The following is a 23,366-nucleotide window of genomic DNA, read 5'->3' as shown; positions in this document are numbered from 1 at the left end:
ATCACTGTATAAGTTCTCTAAATCAATTAAATATTTTTTTTTATTTAGTGCAATGAAAAACAATGAAAAAGGGATCATGAATACAAAGAATGCATTAGGAAAATACTCAATTTTAACAAAACAGACTAAACTAAACTGATATTCCTGTTTTTAGACCCCCCCTTCACAGTGAGGAAAAACTCCTTAAAAACCGGTAGGTGGCAATATTGCACATGGAAACTTGTAAAACCAAAGAAGAAGACGGGCTCAATGTGGGCAGGGTTAACATTCCACAGCGTGTTCACATTCCTCAGCATTTCAGCATTCCACTATGTTGTGCAGTTCTGCAGGCTGCAGCCAGGGGTAGTTGGAGAGATTGGAATCCTATGGATGGCAACGCCCCTGTGACACAAGGTCCTGGCCTACTGGAGCAACGAGCAGCAACTTAAAAATGCTCTACATGTTGGATCAAAAGATGCAATAGCTGGGTACAAAAACATTTATTGATTTATCAGATCAGAGCAGTGTGTGAATCATGCTTTACACGCTGAACGGGTAGTGAAAGAAAAGAGAAATAAAAAACTGTGGGAGCATTCTTTGAGGGAGGAGCAGAAGAAGAGGTGTTTTATCATGGTGGAGGCAGCCGAAGCAGGGGAAGTTTTAGAGGACGTAACAGAAGAGGTTTCAGAGGTAGAGGAGGACGTCAGAGAGGAGCTTATGGCGACACTTATCCTGCATGGCCACATTACTGTCCCAACCGCACTTCACTATAGGAAGATGCACCTCCTTGAACCCTACAACATTGTTGCCACTTCCTTACATGGAAGCGAACATGTTTGCCAAGAATTAGCAGAAAAAACAGCAGAGAGCAGAAATGACCTAAAAGATCAACCACTGACAAAAGGTGAAATACTTTATGTAGATGGTTCTTCAAAGAAAAATGAACAATGATATACTTAAGGAAATGCAAAAACAGAGTTTACAATCTGAAAGAGACCTTTGGAACAAACGTAATGCTAATCTCTTAAACAATCTACCGTAATTTCCGGATAATAGAGCACACCCGATTACAAGCGCCACCCACCCATTTTCACATGTTTAACATCTTTTGTTCATACACAAACCGCATCAGTGCACAAGCCGCATGCATTATGCAACATGGTCAGCCTGACAAATCACATCCTGACTCTCAGACTGAGCACAATTCATTAGCTCACTGCAGGAGCAGATGGCATTGCATCAGCTCATGAGTTTGAATATACCCACATCCACCAAACAGCATGGACCTCTATTCTGTTTTATGGATTTTTTAATTTATTTTTTTTTTTACTCATCGACAATCTAGGCATCATACATAAAATTACAAACAGTAACCATATAATCAACATTACATCCCTCAGTTATAATGAGGAAATTCACATCCGCGATTCCCCATTTCCCATGAGTCTTAGGGGCTAAAGGTGGGTCTAACCCCCGGCTCGCCACACCGTTGTCAGTGTTTAAGGAATGAGCAGCAGTGGATGGAGGGGCGAACGGGAGAGCATCTCTCCTTTATGGTGGTAACGGGGCTGGTTAAAAAAACACACCAGTAAAATAAAGCAGCGGCAACTGAAAAGCGCACGCCTTAGCGCGATACACGCGCCTTAGCGCGATACACGTGCCTCCCCGCGACGCGTGCGTCAGAAGTTTCCTTCCACAACAAACACTTTTGCTCCGCGGACGCCTCTGCGCTCAGCGCTCGCCAAGCGGGCTCTTTGTCTCCCCTTCCTATCTTCTCCGACACCCCTTGCCAGGGCAGCTCCAAGGAGGAGCACTTCGTCCCCATTGCGCCGTTGGAAGGAGCGAATCGTGTCTGTGCAGAGCAATCGGACTTAATACTGTACGCTTTGTGGATGAGGGGCGGATGAGTTGTTACGTGTGGGAGCCTTCAAACTGCCATCGGCCCCACAGCTCTATGTGAACAAGCAGCAGCACAACATGTCTCCAGGTCACACGGAGGCTGTGGGGTTTTCAATGCAAAATTCCGCTCAGTCCAAACGATCACGTCAATTTGTGTTTCCAGTCGTGTCCCGACAAAATAAAGGCTGATGTTATTCCCACATATTTACGTTCAGCCAAGCTGCAGATTGCAGCTTTTCCCGCATGGATTTATGTGAAATAAAAGGCTAAATGTTGTTAGTGCATGTTAGCCTTCGCCTAACCATACTTCCGGCTTCGTTCTGGCAGAAAAAAGTGCTGACCACACAGATGAAAATAAAATGAGCGAACAGGCGCTTCATTATAACCATAACATAGCAATAATAAACGTACGTTTAAAAGATCATCTCGTGTATTACGGAGCAGCTAATGGATGGACTGATGTCACTATGACTCTGATGTAAATTCACTCCGGAGCATGCGCTGTTCTCTCCGTCGCATAGCAGAGCGGCTTTTCCAAGCCTGTTGGTGATGGTGGATTTATTCACGCTGCTTTTAACGATTGCTTAGTCGCAATCACGTGCACGTTGGGTCTAATGGCACCAAAGGATTCTGGGATGCGGCCGGGCATGCGTGTTTCGCTTTGTTGAACCATGACTGAAGTGTCTAAGACCTGAAGTCAAGTCCATGCTGTTTGGCTGCTTAGAGGTGTGTTGACAAATAAATACCTTGTTGCTTGGAGTTGGATAGAGTATTCAACTTGGGTTGAAAAAAAGTACGGAAAGTACGTGCATGGTGGCCGTTAATTCAATCCATAAATTAGCCGCGTCACTGAATAAGCCGCAGGGCTGCAAGTGCAGGAAAAAAGTAGCGGCTCATAGTCTGGAAATCACGGTATATATATATATACTGTATGTATACAAACATTGCACATCCTATGGATTGAATTCTTATTCAAATCCTTTGAGTTTGTTAGTTTAAATCATATCATACAAAATCAAATTCCAAAGAATCATTAGTCGTACAGTTAACATTACGCAGACACCATGTCTTCTGTTTATATTAAATGACACCGGCATGCACAGACACTCCTCTGCACCATTTGCAGTCAGTTTAAAACAAACCCCTCTGACTTTATCTTCTTGGAAAACTCAAGGCAGCAGACCTGCAGCTGTGAGGAGAGGCTGAATTCCAGTATGTGAGTCCAAACAATATGACTGATTAGAATTTTCGAAAGCACTGTCAGTGGACAGAATGAATGTAACATTGTCCGTCCAATCCTCAAAATCATTTTCCAGATTGGTACCAGATTAGAGAACCATATTGTGGAACCAGGTGATTGGGTGTGGATAAGAAGCAAAAAAGAAGAAAAAAAAATACTGGTATTCACCCAAGTGGGAGGGGCCATACAAGGCACTGCTGACTACTCCTACTGCAGTCAAAATCAGACGTTTAGAGTCTGGGTAGACCCAAAAGTCAGTGAAGCCTCCGGTAAGGCCACCAACCCATTTAGACGGGAAAAATACAGAAACACACACACACACCCCTCTCGTGGCATGAGAGTCCTGAGGCATAACAAAACAAGGTTAGCAAGAGAGGTACAAGGCAAGGGGGCCAGACGTAGAGCTCAAGCTCAAGGAGACTAGGCACCATCAGGGTTAACGAACTGGCAATGAATGCTGGAGCTGGGTCTCCTTAAGTAGCACAGGTGGTTTGATGAGGTGAGTAGTCACAGCTGGTAGAGTCAGGAGCAGAGCAGAGCTGGGAGGGGGAGGAGAACTGACAGAGGCACCATGACAGTACCCCCCTTCAATGACCGCTGCCTGGCGGTCCAGGACGTCGATCCAAGTGGGCATGGTAGAAGTCGGAGATGAGGGAGGGGTCCAAGATGAGGCAACGGGAGACCCATGAGCGTTCTTCAGGACCGTACCCCTCCCAATCCACCAGAAACTGGAATCCACGGCCATGACGGCAAACATCTAGAATGCGGGAGACCGTGAACGCCGGAGCGCCATCGATGATACAGGCAGGAACAGGGGAAGCGGAAGGTGGGCACAATGGACTGTCCAGAACAGGTATAATCTGGGAAACATGGAATGACGCGTGTTCCATAAGTGTAGCCGGGAGGCGGAGACGGACACAGGAGGGATTGATGATCTTATCGATGACGTAAGGGCCGATGAAACGGGGGGCGAGCTTGCGAGAGGTGGACTGATTGGGAATGTTCTTGGAGGAGAGCCATACCCTCTGGCTGGGTTGGTAGGTGGGCCCCACCACCCTGTGTCGATTGGCAGTGCGGCAGTTGCTCTCCTTGGTGCGGAGGAGAGCAGCCCTGGTCTGGTTCCAAACGCGTTGGCAGCACTGAAGGTGATGTTGGACCGAGGGGCACTGCCAGATTGAACTCCGGGGAAGGAAACAGAGGTGGTGAGTACCTGAGGGAGGCCTCGAATGGAGATACCCCTGTGGCTGACGAAGTATGAGAATTGTGGGCGTATTCAATCCATACAAGGTACTTGGACCAGTCTGTGGTGTTTTGGGCTGCCAAACAACGAAGCCCATCCTCCAGCTCTTGATTTGGTTTCGCTTGCCCGTTGGATTGAGGATGGTATCCTGAGGATAAGCTGACTGTAGCACCCAGTGCATAGCAAAAAGCTTTCCATACCTGGGATATGAATTGTGGGCCACGATCAGAAACAATGTCAGCAGGGGTCCCATGATGGCGGAAGACATGGTGGACCAAGATGTCAGCGGTTTCAGTGGCTGTAGGTAGCTGAGGAAGTGGGATAAACTCGACAGCTTTTGAAAAACGGTCAATAACTGTGAAAACAACAGTATTGCCTTGAGAGGAGGGTAGAACGGTAACAAAATCCACTGCAATATGGGACCAGGGACGGTGAGGAGTAGGTAGAGGATGCATGAACCCGGAAGGTGGGGAGTTGGAGGACTTGGACCGCACACAAGTAGTGCAGGCGGCCATATACTCCCGAACGTCTTTATCCATGTGTGGCCAGAAGAACCATGACAACGTGGAGTAACAGATGAATATAAATTAGTTACTCAGGTGGCTGCCAGCTGAGAATCTTCCTTCTGTTGTTGGTATACGATTGACAAAGACGTGGACAGGATCAACTACATCCACTACAGCGTCCAAAAATTAGGTAACTGGACACAAAAAAGATTTGAAGCTGTGCATGAACAGGTTTCTGCTACATCTTTAATGGCATTCCAGAACAGGATCGCTCTCAACATGCTGCTGGGTAGAAAGGGTGAAGTGTAAACCATGTTCGGAGAACAGTGTTGCACGTCCATTCCTAACAACACCACTGCAGACGGCAGTCTGACCAGGGCCATAGAGGGCCTTCGCACTCTCAATGGTAAGATGAAGGACCATTCCGGTGTTGATACCACCATGTGGGACTCCTGGCTGGGTGTGTTTGGGAAGTACTGCTCACTGGTAGCTTCCGCTTTGGTGTCCATAGCTGTATTTGTCGCAATCTTGACCTTGTGTGGATGCTGTTGTATTCCTTGCGTGCGTTCTTTGTGCGATCATCTCATCTCCACAGCTATAACACCAGAAGAGACCCAGCTGCATCCTCTCTTGAAGCAATATGATGATGACGATGAAGATGACCTGAATGCTGCTGGACTGTTCATAGAAGACACTGTGTAAGTGTCTCCAACACAAAACCTCCGAGTTTTAATGTATTTGATGATGTGGGAAGGCTGTGAAAAGATAGACATGTCGTAATTAATGTTTTCTGATCTCACTGCAGCTGTGTTCTGTTTCCCCTCCTTATAGCTCAGCGCATATGTAAATTAGGGAATACCCAACGAACTTAATGAAAGCGGAGGTGACAGGAATATGCACCAGAGTGGAGAGAGATTGTTGCTGGGTATGATCTCTGTTCGCTCTCCTCGTAAAAGGTACCTTGGTCTGTTGTCTTTCTTTCCTTATGCAGTTATTCGGATGTTGGAGGTTGTGCTTCTTCCACTTCTCTGGGGGCTCCCTGCCTTTCCTCTCACAATCTCTTTGCTGTGGTTGAATGCTCGTTTCAGTTCCATGTATGATGGACTTAAAAACAAAATGCTACATAGATGACGAGCAGCATTCATAAAGACAACAGCAGCGCAGAATTCTCCACCTGTGGGCTTTAGAACGGCCGTCCTGCTGTTTGCTGGCGTGCTGAGGGTGCAGATGACGTCTCGACTTTCCCTGCTGTCAGAAGACGGCACAGAGCTCTTGATGCTGTACAGTTTCTGCTCCGTCTGTGTGAAGCTGGTCTTTGGGTCAGTTTGATGGTGTGTCCAGGTGAGTGTGGGTTTTGGATAAATCCCAACTGATCTCCTTCCCTGAATGCTGAATGTGGACGTCCTGAACCAAAGCTGCAACCAGACAGATAGATTTCAGACTGCTGTTCTCATTTCACTATTTGTAGAACTCTGAATAGATGCAAACTCGTCAGACTTTATCCAAAGCAACTATGAGTGATGTCTCCTTTATTTTTTTTAAAGACACTGTTTCTCTCATTCCCAGTTTCCCTGTTGCAGGACTGCTCGTCTGTCTTGTAACTCAGCTTGTGTTGGGTAACAAAGAACACATACTTTTATAAGTGTGTCATGCACTTACCTTAAAGGTTTTAATTTCTGACATTAGAAACTTTTTACAATAAAAAATGAGGTAAAAGCAGAGAAAAGCAGCTTTAACACTGTGTTACTATTGATGCAAAGCTGCTTTTCTCTGCTTCCAAATCCGTTGGAATTACGTTACTTGAGTAAACTTTGAAAAGGTTATGGTAGTTCAAAGAGTGTGTTATTTTCTGGAGTTGATGACAGCTGATGACAGTGTTTAAGGGTAATGTGGTTTCCGTCATATCAAACCTAAACGGACAAACTGGATGGGATGTTGGAAAACACAACAGCTTGACCGAGCTAAAATAAACACTTTGGTTTCATAGAATCAGCAGTGAGGTTTGGTGGAGGAATGATGGAATGGGACGGGTTGGAGCTTAAACATGTCGTCTGGGTGTCAGGATAGTTTGGACAAACATCTAGCAAAAAGCACTGACAGAAACTCAGGTCACAAAGGATGATCCATAAATATGTAGAACAGGGGTGGGCAAACTACGGCTCGCGGGCTGGATCCGGCCCACCTCCATGTTTGGTCCGGCCCACTGAACAATATTAGAGACCCATGTTTGTTTGTTTTTTAATGTAGCCACACGATCAATACCCGCATAGAACATGACATTTTCTTCCCCCCTTCTGCAGTCTGTGTCCCGATCTGAAACCCTCTAAAATCTCTCAAACAGAACAGAAGACAGTCTTTCCTTTCTACGTCAAAGTTCATCTTTCCTGGTTTAGCTCATTCTTTTAGAGCCATTATGCTGCTTTTTTAAACAGTGCAACCTGTTCTGTGTCCTGATTGGCTGGAGATCTTGTCAATCAATCTCCTCCGTGTCTCCTGTCCTGTACAGAAACGTGGAGCTCTTCAGATCTACAGAAATCTGTGATCAATCAGATTTTTGTTTTCATTCTAAGATCCTGGACCTCATTTCTATGAAGGTTTGAGAATTTAAACAAGAGAAAAGGAGAAAATGTTCATGTCTGTGTGAGAAAAGTGTATTTAGGCAGTGAGGAGTTTTACTGCCATAAACGTTTGGAATGAGACTCCGTGGATTTCACCGATCAGCGTTGCCAGATAGCGTCACATTTTTACAGCCCAAAAGTCATCTAAAACCCGCCAGACCTAGCAAAAAAACACCCAACGGACACGACACACACACACACATGCACACACACACCCCCCCGCACACACACACAGGGGTGGAGGGTGGGAAATCCCGATTTTCCCCCCAGAGCCCTGACCTCCAGCCCAATTAAACATGTTGGCTTTGAGACCGGAGTTTTTGTATTTGATTCAAAATCACATACGTAACCCCAGGGGGGAGTTAGAATGCTGAAATATTTTGTTTGGATCTTAAAAAGTGTTGGTTCAACTCCAAAGCAAACAGTTCAAAATCTCTTGGAAGGTTTGGGGAGAAAAAGCCTGCAAAGACGGACAGTTTCATTAAAATCTGCCGGCCCACTGAGGAGCAGATGGATGTGTTTCTGGAACCTTCTACAGAGCCGTGAAAGTCTTTCAGAGCCAAACAGTTGAGCACAGACACAGTCTAGCCGTCCTTCCTTCCACCTGAAATGTCATTGGAGTTGTTGTTTTTGCTTTATGCCTTCAGGTTGATGTAGGACTCCTGGTTCACTGCCAGGACGCTGCTGTAGTATGGCAGCGATTCAATAGCATAATTAAGAATAAAAGTCAAAACCAGAAATGCTTTTTCATTTTCAAAATGAAGCTTAATTTTTTGACTCAAAATTAACCCTTGTGCTATCTTAGATGACCCCACCCTTACATTGACGTGTTTTTCCTACCATGACAAAGGTGGATAAAGGTGGAAAGATTTCATGTAATCCATGGACACCAGTGAAGATCACAAATCATTGAAGAAAAAAGGTTCAGAGCACTGTCTAGTGGGTCTAGATGACCCAACTCCCAATGGTAAAGTGCCTAGGATAGCACAAGGGTTACAATGAAAAAGGATTCCTTCAAAATGCTTTTTCCTTTTCTACGTCAACACAGCTTATTCTGTCATATAATTAAAATGATAAAGAGAATGGTATTTGACATTTCATTTTCAAAAAGTTCTCTGGTAAATGTGTAGCAAAATTCATTTAGAAATGTCTAATTTGACAATTAAAATGGATTAATAGAAATGCTTTTTCATTTTCAAAATGTAGCTGCATCAAATGACTCAAAATTAAAAACCCAATACTTCAAAATGCTTTTTCATTTTCTACTTAAAAACCGTTTATTCTGTGTCATAATTAAAACAAAATGCAAAGAGGGGATTGCATTTTCATTTTCAGATCCACCCTGCGAAGAGTGTCGCGTATCTTAATTCGATTTAGCATTTCCAGCGGGGAGGCGGGGCGATGACGTCAGTGCTATCTCCGTCTGTCCGGGTGCTAAGAGACACATAGGAGCAGTGTAGCTTTGTGTTAGCGGCAGAGAAGAGGGCTTTGTAGTGGTTGTGAACTTCTGATGATTGTACACAGCTTCTCAGGACTACGTAGCAGCATTTCCACCTTCTCCCCCTAACAAACTTTTGACCAGCAGCTGCCTTCGCATAGCGGAGCGCGAATCTCCACGACCCGAAGCTCCCGATCGCCGAAGGCAGAAATGCTGCTACGATCTGAGAAACCATCATTTGGCTTTTACAACCACTGACTACTGAACAGAAACAACTCTGTCGCAAACACACTTTGACAACTTTCTCACAGGAACAGACACCAAAACATTTAGTTTTTCTTCTTGACATTTGACCTATTTATTGGGTTGAATAAATCTGACAAAATATTTTGGTACTAATTGAATTAATTCATTAAAGTTGGAGATATACTGTATATAAACTAAAACTAAAACACCCCTCTCACCCTTCTGCGGGTGTTTTCTCCTCCAAGCTCGGGTCCTTTCCAGAGGCCTAGGAGCTTGAGGGTCCTTCAGCATCTTAGCTGTTCCTAGCACTGCACTTTTCTGGACTGAGAGGTCTGAGGTGTTTTTGTCTAGTGTGCATTGCAGGTATTGTGGTTCCATAAACACTCCAGCACAGAAAGACAACAGAGACCAAAAGTCACAGACAGGCCTACTTGTGACCTCTGCACATATTTTCTGTTTCTGCAGGCAGGAATCAGGCATATTTCTGCAATACAATATACATGCATATATAGAATCCATTAAATGCAAAATCAAAAGAGCCTAAAAAACTATAGTGGAACCCCTGTTCACCTCCACAACAGTGAGGAGGGCTGAAGAATGCAGAACATCCTTTGACGCCTCCTGATGAAGAAGCTGACCCATGGCAGGTGAGGAAGGCCCGCCACAAAGCAGCGGTCAAATACAATCTTTCTGTTGATGTGACGGCTCTGGTAGAGAAATGCTTCCTCCTCTGGAGGGGGACTGATTGTAGTTGAATATATAATATATATATGTGTTATATATATATATATATATATATATATATATATAAAACACAGGACCAGAGGGTGGACGTGGGAGATTGGAGAGCAGTGCAGGACAGGGGGGAGCTTTTAAAATTAGAAGGAATGGCCCAGATTTCATATGTGGACGATGAAATTCCATTTGTGGAGGTTTGCACTGGGATTGGATGAGCCATGAGAGACAAATTTCCACTCCCAGTGTCCACAGGCCCCCCCCAGATTTCAGTGAGACAAATCAAAAGGAGAAACACCTTGAGACACCTCCTAAGGAGCAAGTAGAACAATGCAAGGACAAATGGGTCAAACACACGGGGATTCATTCCAACCAAGCGTGGGTCCATCAGGTGTCATCAGAAAAGCAGTAGAAGTGATCACTAAAGCTTTGCATTATAATCCTGATTTGATGGGGCAAATAGGACAGTTTGGGAGGAAACACATCACATGACCATAGTGATCAAACCATGGAAGGAGTTCCAGCGTTACAAGTACAACTTGTGAAACTCCAGTTGGGCAAGGCCAGAAAGTAGGCGGCGGCTCCACAAATGGTCCAGCAGCCAGAACTACAAGAACAAGCTCCTCAGTAGTGATGGAAATACCAGCTCTTTTGGATCGGCTCACTAAAAAGAACTGGATCTTTTGGCTCCCAAATGGCTCTTTAGGTTGTTTTATTGCTATAATTAATTATTATCAACAGCTACACAAAAGTATGCACAAAATGAATAACTAATGTAAACAAATGGATGACAATATCATTTAATATAATATAATATAGTATTTTATACTAGTAAATACTTAGTATAAAAAGTATTTACTATTGTTCCTCCCAGATATAATGTTCAAAATGAATGATAATACCATCACAAAATACAATAGATAGATTTAGATGGAATTCTTTTCCTGCAGACTCTACACTCATCCTTTGTATCATCAATTAAAGTGAAATGCTTCCAGATGTTGCTTTATTTCCAGTGTCCAATGTCATTTCCTCTATCTCAGCTCTCTCTCTCTCTGTCTCCCTCATTTTTGGTTCATGTGCTGCTGTTGGTGTAACAAAGCCCCCCCCCTGACCATGGACCATGTTACAACTAAATGCAAAAGAATCTTCAGAATTCATGAATTTTGTCGTTGTGTCGGTTCTGCTGATGAAACACAGATGAAGCATCAGTTTCACAATGTTGTTTCTGCTTGTTGTTCCTGATTGTTCCTTGTTGTTCCGTACTCTGTTTGTGTGGAATTCTGAGATCTTGGTGCTGAAAAACATGAAACATGAGAAATTAAAGATCATGAAGTTTAACTGAAACAGGAACCGAAACATTTCTTCATTTCCATCAAAACATGAATCCATCCATCCATCAATCCGTCCGTACATCAATCCATCAATCCATCTTCTGAACCCGCTGTATCTCTTCAAGGGTCACAGGGTTGCTGGAGTCAAACCAGCTGCTGTTGGGTAATGGCAGAGGACACCCTGAACACATCACCACAACCGCACTCACATGTTAACAACACTCACAAGCCACACACACACAGACATACACACCCACACACACAGAGACACAGACACACACACAAACACACACACACACACACAATGTTCCTTGACAGTGGAATAAAAACCAGAGTGTCTGTAGAAGACCCACACATGCATGAGGAGAACATCCAAAATCCACCCAGAAACAAACAGCAGGGATTTGAACCAGAACCCTCTCACTGTGACGCCAGAATGCTACATCTGTGCTATTTGATTCAATATCTCCTCTTTTTTCCAAAAGTGAATCAGTTTGTTTGATTAGAAACCATCTTAGATCCAAACAACAACCATGTGTGATAAAAAGTGAGATTCTCTTCTATTCTGATCTTTTAGAATCATTATCTATTCTGTTCAGAAACTTCTGCACATTTTCTGCTCACTGTCTCTTTTTCACATTGATTCCAAACTAGAAAGAAACTTGTAAGCTGGATGAAACCTGAACCAGAAGTTGTTCAGTGGTTTGTGTTTCCAGTTTGGATGAAAAGATTTTCAGAAAATCAATGTTTAGTTTTTCAATGGAAGACTTGAGTCCAAATATTCCTGATGGTCCAACATTTTCTCCTGGATCAAACACAAGCTGGGATTCTGCTCTGCTTTGACAATTTCAACACATCCATCCATCTTTCTTTCTGTCTTTTTATGCAGTTTTGCAGCTCAGCTCCATTTCAGTCCTTTTTCATCTTCTGGAGACTCTGGAGCCTCAAAGTCAGAGCAGCTGAAACTCAAAGACTGTTGAGGAAAAATGAAGCTGAACTGCAGTCATGAAGCTGATGGGAGTGTTTGTTGAAAGCAGGCCCACAGACCTGCAGCTGACCTCTGTCACCTAAAGGTCATCTGCTAGATCTGCATTTCTGATTCTGCTGTCTGAGCAAAAACTGAACACAAACCAGTGAGTAAGGCAGCAAACAGACACACTTACAGGATTATCTCTGTGTTTGAGGCCACTGATGAAACTTCAGCAGCTTTTCTCTGAGCTGTAACAGAGAAGAGGACACACACACCAGTGTTTAACACAAAGACGTGCACAGACACGTGCACTAACACACATGGATGTAAATTCTCAGCTGGGATGTTCATCTCTGAGCTCATTTCTAAATGTCAGACAGACTCTGCACACAATAAAGAAAACTAATCATCTTCTTGTTGCTCTTCATCAACTGACCTTCATGTCTTCCTCACACAGAGCAGTCCTAAATGTACAAACTCTCACCTCCTCAACTTTATTTTGAAAATAACTGATCTACAACAACTTCCTCCACAACTAAACAACAGCAGGATTTGAGGAACTTTACCGTTTCTTCTTCTTCTTCTGCAGAAAAACACCAGAGCGATTACAACAGCAGAGATCCCAATAACTGTTAACACTATGATGATGCGTACATGAGGATTGTCTGAAACAGAAAACAGTTATCTGGTTCAAAAAGGAGATTTTTTTTCTTTAAAACATGAAAGAACATTTAGAGGAAAGTTGACAGAAAATCTTCTGCAGCTAAACGTTGCCGTCTTTGGTAACTTCTTACTCAGCATCATGTTTTCATGAGAACTCAATCTAAATGTTGCTGCAAGTTTCAAAGTAAAACACAATCACAAAGACGGGACGAGTTCTGACAGACTTCATGTTGATCACGTTTGGATGTCTGGAACATGGGAGCAATTTCTCTGATCTCTGACAGAAAAACTAGTTTCTCACTTGATTCCTCAGCTGGACTCAGAGAGACTTGAGTGATGTTGGTCTCCTCATCCTTGCTGACTTCACATGTGTATGTTCCCTCATGATCTGCAGATAAGTGCTGCAGTGTGAGTCTGCCTGACTCTGAGACATCCTTCACATGCTGCTTCCACTCCTCTGACACTCTCTGCTCCTCATCCTCTTTCTTGGTCACAATCATCTGATTCTGATTGAAGCTCCAAACCAGACTGAAGCCTTTGAGGGAGGAGTCTGAGGCAGAGCAGGAGATGGTTGCTTCTCCAGAGATGATCTTCACTGAAGCTGGACAATAGAAACACAGAAACAGTTCATCATGAAATAAAACATCCAGTCCAAATGTCTGACAGCCTGAAGCAAAGACACTGAGATGTTTGCACACAGCCTCCTGCCTCCATATTGACATGAATGACACTTTGAAAGACTTGAAAGAAATCATTTCAGAGCTGAATCCTCCATAGTCTGCTGGATCCTGGAGGATCCTGTAGGTCTGCATGCAGAAACAGTCCCACAGTGACAAAGAACATCAAGGTCTTTGATTCTGAAAGTTCTGCCATGATCAGACAGAGATGTCTCCAGATGAACTGGAACACTCACGTCCTCTCCTCCATGAAGCTCTCCTCTGGTTTGATGGAGTGCTGATGGTGCAGATGTAGTCCAGGTCATCTTCACCGTCTGAAAGAGTCAGAGAGCTGCTGATGTTGTAAAGAAGTTCTTCAGTCTTCTGGACTCTGGTTGTGTTCTGGAAGGTTCTGCTGGATGGAGGACTGATGGACCAGCTGAGATCAGGTTGAGGATAGATCCCATCTGAGCTGCAGATGATCTGGTTTTCCGCCTGGTTCATGTTGATCTTCTGAGGTGGAGCTGCAACAAGTGGAAAAAGTAGAATTTCAGCTTCCAGCAGTGTAGAATCAGTGTGTGTGTGGAAAAGTCAATCCTCTCTTCCTGCTGCTAGAATTCCAGCTTTAAGCAGGTTCAGGATGAACTGATCCTCAGCAGGTGTGTCCTCCTCTAATCCACACTCTCACTAATCTGCAGCTCTGCTTGAAATCTTTCTTCATTTCCTTCAACATTGGAGCTGAACCTCCTTCAATTCTGCAGAATCTCTCACTTGTTGTTCATTTCTTTTGGGACATTTTCAGCCTTAATGACAGATTTCTCTGATAGATTTCCAGCTGTAAAGTCAACAAATGTCTGCATTATCCCATTTCCTGTCCTTCCTTCATCTCTTCTGGTTCAGCTTTCAGAGCTTCCACATCTTTCTGTTCTTGCAGTCGTCTCTGCTTCAACAAAGAAAACCTTTTAGTGACTCCAAGATTTGGAGGATTTCAAGAAGCTTTTAGTTTCAGAGACACAGAACATTTGTTCATCAGAGAATGGGACAGATTCAGGAGAATCAGGAACTTTGGATCATGAACTACTGTCTAAACTCTGAATTCAAGTTCATTTCATGACTTACTGTGGAACATTCAGCTTGAAGAATGTCTGATGGACTGAATGGGAGAAACTGAACTAAAACATTTGGACTTTCTCCAGTTTTCTGGGTTTCTCGTACCGTAAACCTTCATGTTGATGTCGAATTCTCCTGTTTCAGTGATGGTGCTGGTCAAACATCGATATGATCCTTCATCCTGAACCTTCACTCCTGTCAGCTGCAGGGAGGCGTTTCCTTTGGAGATCTGATCCTGGAACAGCGACGTTCTTCCTCTAAACCTCTGGTCCTGGTGTCTCAATTGGTCCTTGTTGTCATAGTAGGAGTGAAATCCAGCCTGTGTTGGTGTCAGCTGAACCCAGTAAATCCCAAGATGATCTCCAGGTGGAAACCTGCAGGGTAAAATGCAGCTCTGTCCAAACTGACAGGAGACCTCTGCATCTGTGAACATCAGAGACAGATGTTTCAATGTTGAGCTGCACAGAAACACTTTTTCTCATAGGATGAGATTCAATGAAGGACATTCTTCACTTTTAGTTTTTTTTTACTTTTTCTTTGAGTAAGAGATCTGCCGTAAAAACTTTATTGATTTGTAATAAGGAAAGATTAATGTTTGAACAGCCTATATAATCATACCAGACAATAATTTTGTTGTAAATCTGAAAAAAGGAGGCTCATTTCAATCTTTTCATGGGTTTTGATACTTTTTCAGATAATAAATTTACTGAAGATAAGAACAGCAGCCTCTGTTCATATTTTTTACAGCTTGTTTTCTTGTTATAAAGACTTAATAACTTGTTATCACACGAAAACAAACTTTTTTTAAGACATGAGAATACAATTTTCCTTATTTGGAGATCAATAGAAAGACAAAATTAGTTGTAAATGTGAACCTAAATGACAAACAGGATCATTACTAATGATGTGATGAGCTGATTAGTTAACATAGCAGCAGCAGCAGATGTCTCAGTTGATGTTGACATGAAACCTCTGCTGTCTTCAGTCCAGAATCACTGCAACAGTCTAGCAGAAAGTTCTAGAGGAGTTCAGGATTCCTTCTGCTGAGGTTCTGGATGGAGATGCAGAATTCATCCTCCAGCAGGACCTGGCCCCGCCCAGTAAGGTTTGGAGATGGACATATTATTAGGGCCCGAGCACGTACTGCAAGGACCCTATTGTATCTGTTAGGTTTATGGTGTTGTAAATAAACGCGTATAGGCTAGTATAGGTTCTGCAGTGTTGTATGTTCTGCTATGTGGTTTTGGGATGAATGAAGTGCACGGCTGCGTATGTGAATGTGGAAGCCATGTCTGTGCTGTGAAGCAGCAGCTCTGCTGGAAACCTGACGGTGTCAACACAAGGCGGCATGGGTCTGTTGAAGTAGGAGCACAAACCTCTGGATTAGGATATATTATTAATAAACACATAACTCTTATAGCTTAATAATAAATCTTATACTACATTAGCATTAGGATAGAGTGTTGATAGATACATAAATACTACTGTTGAATAATGGATCCTGTACTATATTGGCATTTTGAGCTTGTCGTGATATGTATGTAGAGTAGATAATATTGAGGGAGAATTTGACAGGGAAACTTAGGATGATGATGTTTGGGGCTCGGTTGGGCTGGAGAGAAGCGTGAGCGTAAAGTTTTTAGAAGGATTAAAATTGGTGGTCTCGGCTGGCAGTGTGATGGCAAAGTGCAGAACATATGATGAGGTGTACTATTACTGGTCTTTAGAAATTCCATTTGGACTTCCACAGCATTCCAGAAAATCTGTTAGATAAAACGTCAATGAGGGTCACGCAACATGAAAATAGAGTAAAAAATAAAAAGACCTGAAAGACACAGACAGAGAGGAAATTCTGCTGGGAAAGGAGGAGCAGCCAATGTCTGAACCAACGGTGACAACTTTTATCCTAAATTGATTGAAAATAAAAAAATAAATAAAAAAGAACTGTCCTCTTTATAAGTCTGATGTTGTTGAGAAATTCTAAATTAGAATAGGAATATTTTGTAATGTTATTTTGTAAAGAGGTGGAGGATTGAGGTTTTGCACAGAGAAGAAGGTGCAGCTGCACGTTCCCGCAGGCGCGCGGACGAAGTGTGTGTGTGAAAAAAAATAAAAATAAAAGGACAAAGAGTACAGACAGAGTAGGAGCTTGGTTTGCATAGCCAGCAGTATGTCAGACTTGTTCCCGGTCCACGTTGGACTCCGGCAGGGCTGCACTTTATCACCGGTTCTGTTCATAGTTTTTATGGACAGAATTTCTAGGCGTAGCCAGGGGCCGGAGGGGATCTGGTTTGGGGACCACAGGATTTCCTCTCTGCTTTTTGCAGATGATGTTGTCCTGTTGGCTTCATCGAGCCAGGACCTCCAGCATGCATTGGGGCGGTTTGCGGCCGAGTGTGAAGCGGCTGGGATGTGGGTCAGCACCGCTAAATCTGAGGCCATGGTTCTTGACCGGAGAAAGGTAGTTTGCCATCTCTCGGTGGGTGGAGTATCCTTACCCCAGGTGGAGGAGTTTAAATATCTGGGGGTCTTGTTCACGAGTGAGGGAAGACCGGAGCGTGAGATTGACAGGCGGATCGGAGCGGAGTCCGTAGTTATGCAAACGCAGCAAGGAGGATCTGACGCATCTGACAGGACAGAGCAGTGAAGTGAAGAAGGGCAATGTCTTCCCTCTGGGGGGGTCAGACAAAACAGGAAGATGAGATGCACTTAGGACAAGGAGCGGTGACAAAGCAGGTTCGCCTGGGAACTGCTTATTGAACAGGATGATGGACCTACAGCACACACATACATAATAAATAAATAAAAATAATGATAAAAAAAAAACAATTTTGGATGGGCGGAAAGTTGCAGTATTAGGGGCTCCTAACTCTTTAATTATACAACGGCTGATGTAATTTCTGAAATCACACTGCATGGAAATGCTGTTAGTTCACGCCCAGCTTTTCCAGACACACAAATAGTTATAATAAGACTTAAAATAAGGAAATAAAATAAAATAAAAATAAGGGAAGAAGATTTTGAGGTTTGAAAAGAATGCTTGCATTTATTCTGTCCCCTGACGGTGCTCTCCAAAATTATAATCAGTGATACTGTTTGGACACACATCCTAGAGATTCAGCCTCTCATCACAGCTGCAGGTCTGCAGCCTTGAGTTTCCCAAAGAGATGCAGTCAGAGCGCTTTGTTTGGAATTTGCTTCAAATGGTGTGGAGGAGTGCATGCCGGTGTCATTCAATAAAAACATAGGATAGGGTGTCTGCGCAGTGTTAACTAAACAACTAATGTTTCTTCAGACTAGGCATTGGTATGATAATATGATTCAAACTAACGAACTCACACTAACAGTGCCAAACTATAACGAATGCACCTGAAAGTGAGAAACAATTGTGGATGAAACGCTTAATGTCAAAAGGAAGACAATAAATTGGAAGAAGTTAATAAACAGTTAATTGAGTTGCAGCTGGCAGAGGCTAGGCAGAAAGCAAATAAATAAATACATAAATAAATAAAAATAAAATTACATATACAAGTAAAATTTCTTAGGCTCACAACTGAGACTCAGGAGTCGCATTTGTCTGGTACATTTCCGCCAGGTCCAACCTGGTTTCCTTTTACAAACTATAACTCACCTATGAACAGTTTTGGTGGTGACAGCTGTCAATCTGGCACTTGCCCCTCAGGATTTAGGGGACAATGACGGGGAGAGGTGGGGTGAGAGGCGGGTGAGAGGTACACTCAGGGAACTGATGGATGCTGGACTGTGTTATTACTGCGAGGAACCCGGCCATTGGACTAGGGTCTGTCCATATGAACTTTGGCAGCCTTATGGATGGCATGGGTCCAGAGGTGGACCACCTAGGGTGGAACCCCAAGAGGGCGTGGACATGGGCCTGTTCACCAAATGACTGCAATGAACTGGCATCCCAGGAGGCATGGAACCTGAGACAACAATGAGAACAATGAGACACAGACTCTGCCATACACCAAGTCCTTGAAGACGATTTTTGGGTTGTGACCTGCTGGTGAAGCTGGGAGCCACCACTCTGTGCAGCCCGGATGGGTTACAAGTCATTCTACCAGATGGAACTATACTCCACTGCCGAGCGGATGAACTAATTCATGACCTTGTTTGTCCAACAGAGGAGCCACAGGCAGACTTGTACTGGGGATTGCTAGATCCAGAAACCACAGCACATGAAGGAATTCTGTCAGCTTTTCTGGTGTGGAAACCTTGGATCTCCAGCCTTGAGCCCTGCACCTCCCCGCCTGACCCCCTCACATTATATTTTTTAAAGATAGAAATGAGAAAATGAGAAAACCCAAGGCCCAACAGAAGGACAGTAATAGCAGATCGCTAGACTAAATATTTATGTAGCCTCTAAGGGGTTGGTAGCAGACGCTCTGCTCACACCCTCTCACAAGGCGTAGTGTACCCCACGTTTCCCTTACATTGCATCCCAAACATAAGATTAAAGAATTAAGCGGAGTGTTAAAACGCGTCTCGGCCCAAACAGATTAGACTCCCACTCAGATGTCCCAAGTATGGTTTTCTCCCCAATAGCAGTAACTTATGGCATCATGGTTGCGGGGAGGACAAAGCCACCCTAGAACACCGTCAGGTACTTTGCCGTCATGGTCATGAACGGACTGACCATCCCCTGGCAGGGCCTTAATTGACTGAAAAGCCACGTCATCTGTGGGTTCAGGGCACCACTGATGAAGGGTCGATAAATTGCCCACTGATTTGCATGCTTTAAATAAAATTTTGAGCGCTTCAACCGTTTCTGATCCTGATCCATATGTAGCCCTGGCCAAACTGGACCACTCACACTGCTGGTTTACATGCATTGACCTCGCTAATGCTTTTTTCGGTCTGCTTCTACACCCTTAGTGTAGACATCTTCTCATTTACGTGTGAAACCCAGTAAATGCGTTACACGCGTTTTCAACAGGGGTTCACACTCTCTCCAGGAATTTTCAATCAGGTGTTAAAGGAGGTGCTTTCTGACTGTCCCCTTTCAGGCAACGTCACTCTCATCCAGAATGTGGATAAAATTCTGACAACAGCTGAAACAGTTGATGCATGTTCAGACGCCACAGGGGTAATTCTTAGCCGTATAGCAGCCACAGGGTGTAAGGTTCGCAAAAATTGTAGGTGTACCCCAGACAAGTAGATTTTTTAGAACATTATTTCCCAGTCCCACAGATCAGCTGTGCTTCTCATCCTAAGCACATGAAGGTCCAAGATGTTGTCATTTTTAGGTCTGCCTGGCTGCAGCAGACATTCCGTCCCCAATTACAAAGGATTGACCCATCCACTCCGCGGCATGGGCAGACAGCAAAATAGGAGGAACCATAAAGCATACCTGCACTGGGCTGCAGAGGCTGAAACTATGTTAATTAACCTAAAATAGACCCTGGCTGCGACCGCTGAGCTGACAACACCAGATTATCATAGACCATTTTTCCTTGATGTTTCTGGAACAGAAGATCTTGCAAACAGTGTTCTGTTCCGGAGAAAAGGGGGAGAAGAAGTAATACTTACTGGTATGTACCTAAGCATTATGTTTGACAACATGGGTAAGAGACATCACGAATGTATTACATTTTGTAGTAGCACATAGTCACGGGACACCCATTACAAATACTGACCACATATGGAGGAGAGGCTAATGTGAACTCTCAGGAATTCACGCTCTCTGAACAACATTTTAGAAGCACCCAATATCACACACAAAGGATCACAGACCACACGACCACAGGAACACCACATGTGTGTGCTGAACAGGTGGAAAAAACAGGAGAAGATCAGGTCAGATTTGCAGTCCACAGGGAGTAAAGAGTTGTACACAGATGGTTGTTATTTAGGGCATGGGCACTCCAGGGAGGGGAGGAGGGGCCTCCAGGAGGAGTGCAGCTGAGCAGCAGGAGGCTTTCCTTGACATTTAGTATTGTTTTTTAATCATATCAATTACTTTTATAAGTAACATAATCTTCATATATTTGGATACTTCATTGCCATGTTGATTTCTAAAAGTTATTTTTTACAAAATAATTTAAGTAATTCATCTTTGTCATGTGCTTTATTGATATTGCAAAGATTCTTAATTCTGTCCGATAAAAGTTTTGAACCGGATATTGATAAATCATGTAATAAAATGGTTACAGTAGAGCAGGGGTGGGATTATATAAGTTCGCTTCCTTCCACTCCCTTTCAAGCAATATTTATTAATATGCCTAATTATCCAAAGTTTGATTAGTTATTGTGTGAATGTATAACTGAGGATTGTACTGTTTTTGTGTATTATTTCTATTTGATTGCTTGAAATAAACCATTTCAAATCAAATATTTTCTATGTTCTTGTTATTATGCATTTAATGGATTCTATTAATGCATGTATATTGTACTGCAGAAATATGCCTGATTCCTGCCCTCAGTAACAGATAATGTGCCGAGGTCACCAGTAGGGCTGTTTTTGACTTGCAGTCTCTGTTTTCTTTCTGTACTGGAGTGTTTATGGAGCCACGTCACCTGCAATGCAGACTAGACAAAAGCATCACTCTAATGACATATTTTGCATGTTTTCATCTTCCCTTACTGAATAAAAATGCCTTTTTGCCTTGAGGACAGAGAGAGCGGACAGCCACAGAGCCTAACAGGTCGTGTTTTTCCACCTCTCCCCTTTTGCAAAAGGTTTGAAAATTCATGTGTGTCTCTTGTGTGTCTTTTCGTTTCCCAACTGCACATTTCATTTTTGGACGTCCTGAACCATCGGAATCTGCGAAGGCCGGACCGAAGGGCCAACAAGACTCAGCCAGAAAAGAAATCAAACAGATTTTCGTTTTACTCACCTCCTCTGGTTAAAATCCAAACATCGACCAGGAAAAACAAAACACTAAAAAGTTTGTCCATCATCAAAGTTTTCATCTGAGAAATAAAAAAAAGAAACTGCATCGTCCCAGAAGTTACATGTCTCCGAACAGTTTCTCATCTAACAAACCTGAACGTCATCATCACAGAGGAAGCTCTCCCTGACTTTAGGGCTGTGTCCGAGTTCCCACCCTAATCCCTAACTACTAAGACCCTACATAAGTGCGGCAGTTTATAGTTCTCTGGATTTTCAAAGCAATTTGGACACTCATGCTCACTACTTTTCTCCTTCAGGTGTTGTTCATGTGGCGTTTGACAAGAAAACAAAGTGGTGCATTACCGCCACCACCTGGTCTAGAGGCGAACTACTTCTATTTAACGCGGATTATGACACCCATTTTCCAAAGTAAAAACCTAATAAATATGAACATTTTACGAAGACTATTTATGAATCTGCTGTGTTCTAAACATGGAAAATGTGGCTGACTAATAAATAGTAAAATTACAAACACATTGGTGTAGATTTAATGTTCAGAAATGAACCGCCAAGTTACTAGTCCATGGCAATGTTTATTTTTATTTTCGCGCCGCTGAACGATTCACGGGCTCGTGCAAGGAGGCATTTTTTTTGTATTTTTCTCTTCTACCTTACTGAAAATGGCTTTGAATATGAATCTGTCTGTGGTCCTGTTGGCAATGATTCACCGTTTTTCGTGAGATCAAACTGAAAAGGAGCAGATATGCATCATCACTGGGCGGCATGATGGAGAAGGAGACTTCTCAGAAGATTTCCTCTGGATGCTATAACCAGACATGAACAACTTGTGAGTTAAACTTAAAGTTTGTTTTTTTAAAAGTTAAACTTAAGCATTTTCTACTAATTGTGACTCCACTGCTTAAATGTGGAATCTTCTTTTGCTGGTTTGAAATCCTTATCAAGATGAATCCGTTTTAGTTTTTTTCCTTTCTTTTTTCAGCTTTAATTGCCTGTTCTACTTTTTGCCACAGTTCTAAAGTAAATATTGTTACTGGATTTAATAGTGGGGTAATGTCCTTTGGTAAATGGTCTTCTCCGAGTCTGAATTTGATATCTTGTTGTACATGTCTCAATCTCTTTCCATCTTGCATAATAATTAGAATCACACCAACAACAAACATTACAAATCTGTGCTGCCAAAAAAAAAAATTTAAATTGGGGAGGGACATACCCCCTTCCTCTTTGGGCAATGCGTGTTTAATAAATTCACTGAGCGCAAATTCTGCAAAATCAGCTTTGCGGTTCTCCCCCGATAAATACGAGCTCATTAAGAAAGCTGTTTTTTTTGCGTGGCACGCGCTTCGTACAGAGCCAGCAGCGCCTTTGAAATGCCATGCTCCCATGCACGATTTACAACAGAGCATGACAGATGATAGTGCTTTCTGGAACTGCGACTATCATTTGTCATGCTCTGTTAAACCGTGCAATGCGAGGAGCATAGCATTTCCAAAACCACTGATGGCTCTGTACGAAGCGCGTGCCACGTAAAAAACTGCTTCCTAAATGAGCTCGTATTTATTGGGTGAGAACTGCAGAGCCGGTAGCAGGAGGAGACACGCAGGGCGGCTTCGATAAACACTCCGGTTGTCCGGAGTGGTCTTCTGCCGGGAACCTGACGTGCCGTGGGACAGAGAGCGACTTTCTGATGACAGAGAGTTTGCGCTCAGTGAATTTAAACATGCATGTGCAGTGACGGATGCATCAGAGGATGTCCGATTGGCCATTCTGCATGTCAATCAAGTCCCGTACTTCTCGGTGAGGATTTTGATTGGCTGGTGAATTTTTTAGAAGTACTTTTTTTTATTTATTTGGGATCCGATTT

General features: G+C 43.2%; 1 protein-coding gene across 2 annotated transcripts; it reads right to left on the bottom strand.

Moving 5' to 3' along the window:
• Positions 1-9,581: 9,581 nt before the first annotated feature.
• Positions 9,582-21,814, bottom strand: LOC144988450 (CD276 antigen-like). 2 transcript variants are annotated; one of them, XM_078938849.1, is made up of 8 exons: positions 18,266-18,575; positions 17,133-17,306; positions 14,740-15,057; positions 13,782-14,048; positions 13,170-13,469; positions 12,772-12,870; positions 12,399-12,453; positions 9,582-11,198 (listed from the first exon to the last, which is right to left on the bottom strand). In XM_078938849.1, the coding sequence occupies exons 3-8, from the start codon at positions 14,750-14,752 to the stop codon at positions 10,880-10,882; spliced, it is 1,053 nt and encodes a 350-aa protein (XP_078794975.1). In that variant the 5' UTR covers positions 14,753-15,057; positions 17,133-17,306; positions 18,266-18,575; the 3' UTR covers positions 9,582-10,879. The 2 variants fall into 2 exon arrangements, with proteins under 2 accessions (XP_078794975.1, XP_078794974.1); XM_078938848.1 differs by lacking the exons at positions 17,133-17,306; positions 18,266-18,575 and adding an exon at positions 21,489-21,814.
• Between the last annotated feature and the right edge of the window lie 1,552 nt (positions 21,815-23,366).

This window comes from Oryzias latipes, chromosome 20 (genome assembly GCF_053564925.1).
Source record: "Oryzias latipes strain Hd-rR chromosome 20, Olatipes_Hd-rR_3.1".
Taxonomy (NCBI): domain Eukaryota; kingdom Metazoa; phylum Chordata; class Actinopteri; order Beloniformes; family Adrianichthyidae; genus Oryzias; species Oryzias latipes.
Note: the sequence above shows the minus strand (reverse complement) of the source record. Positions and strands in the feature narration are given on the sequence as shown.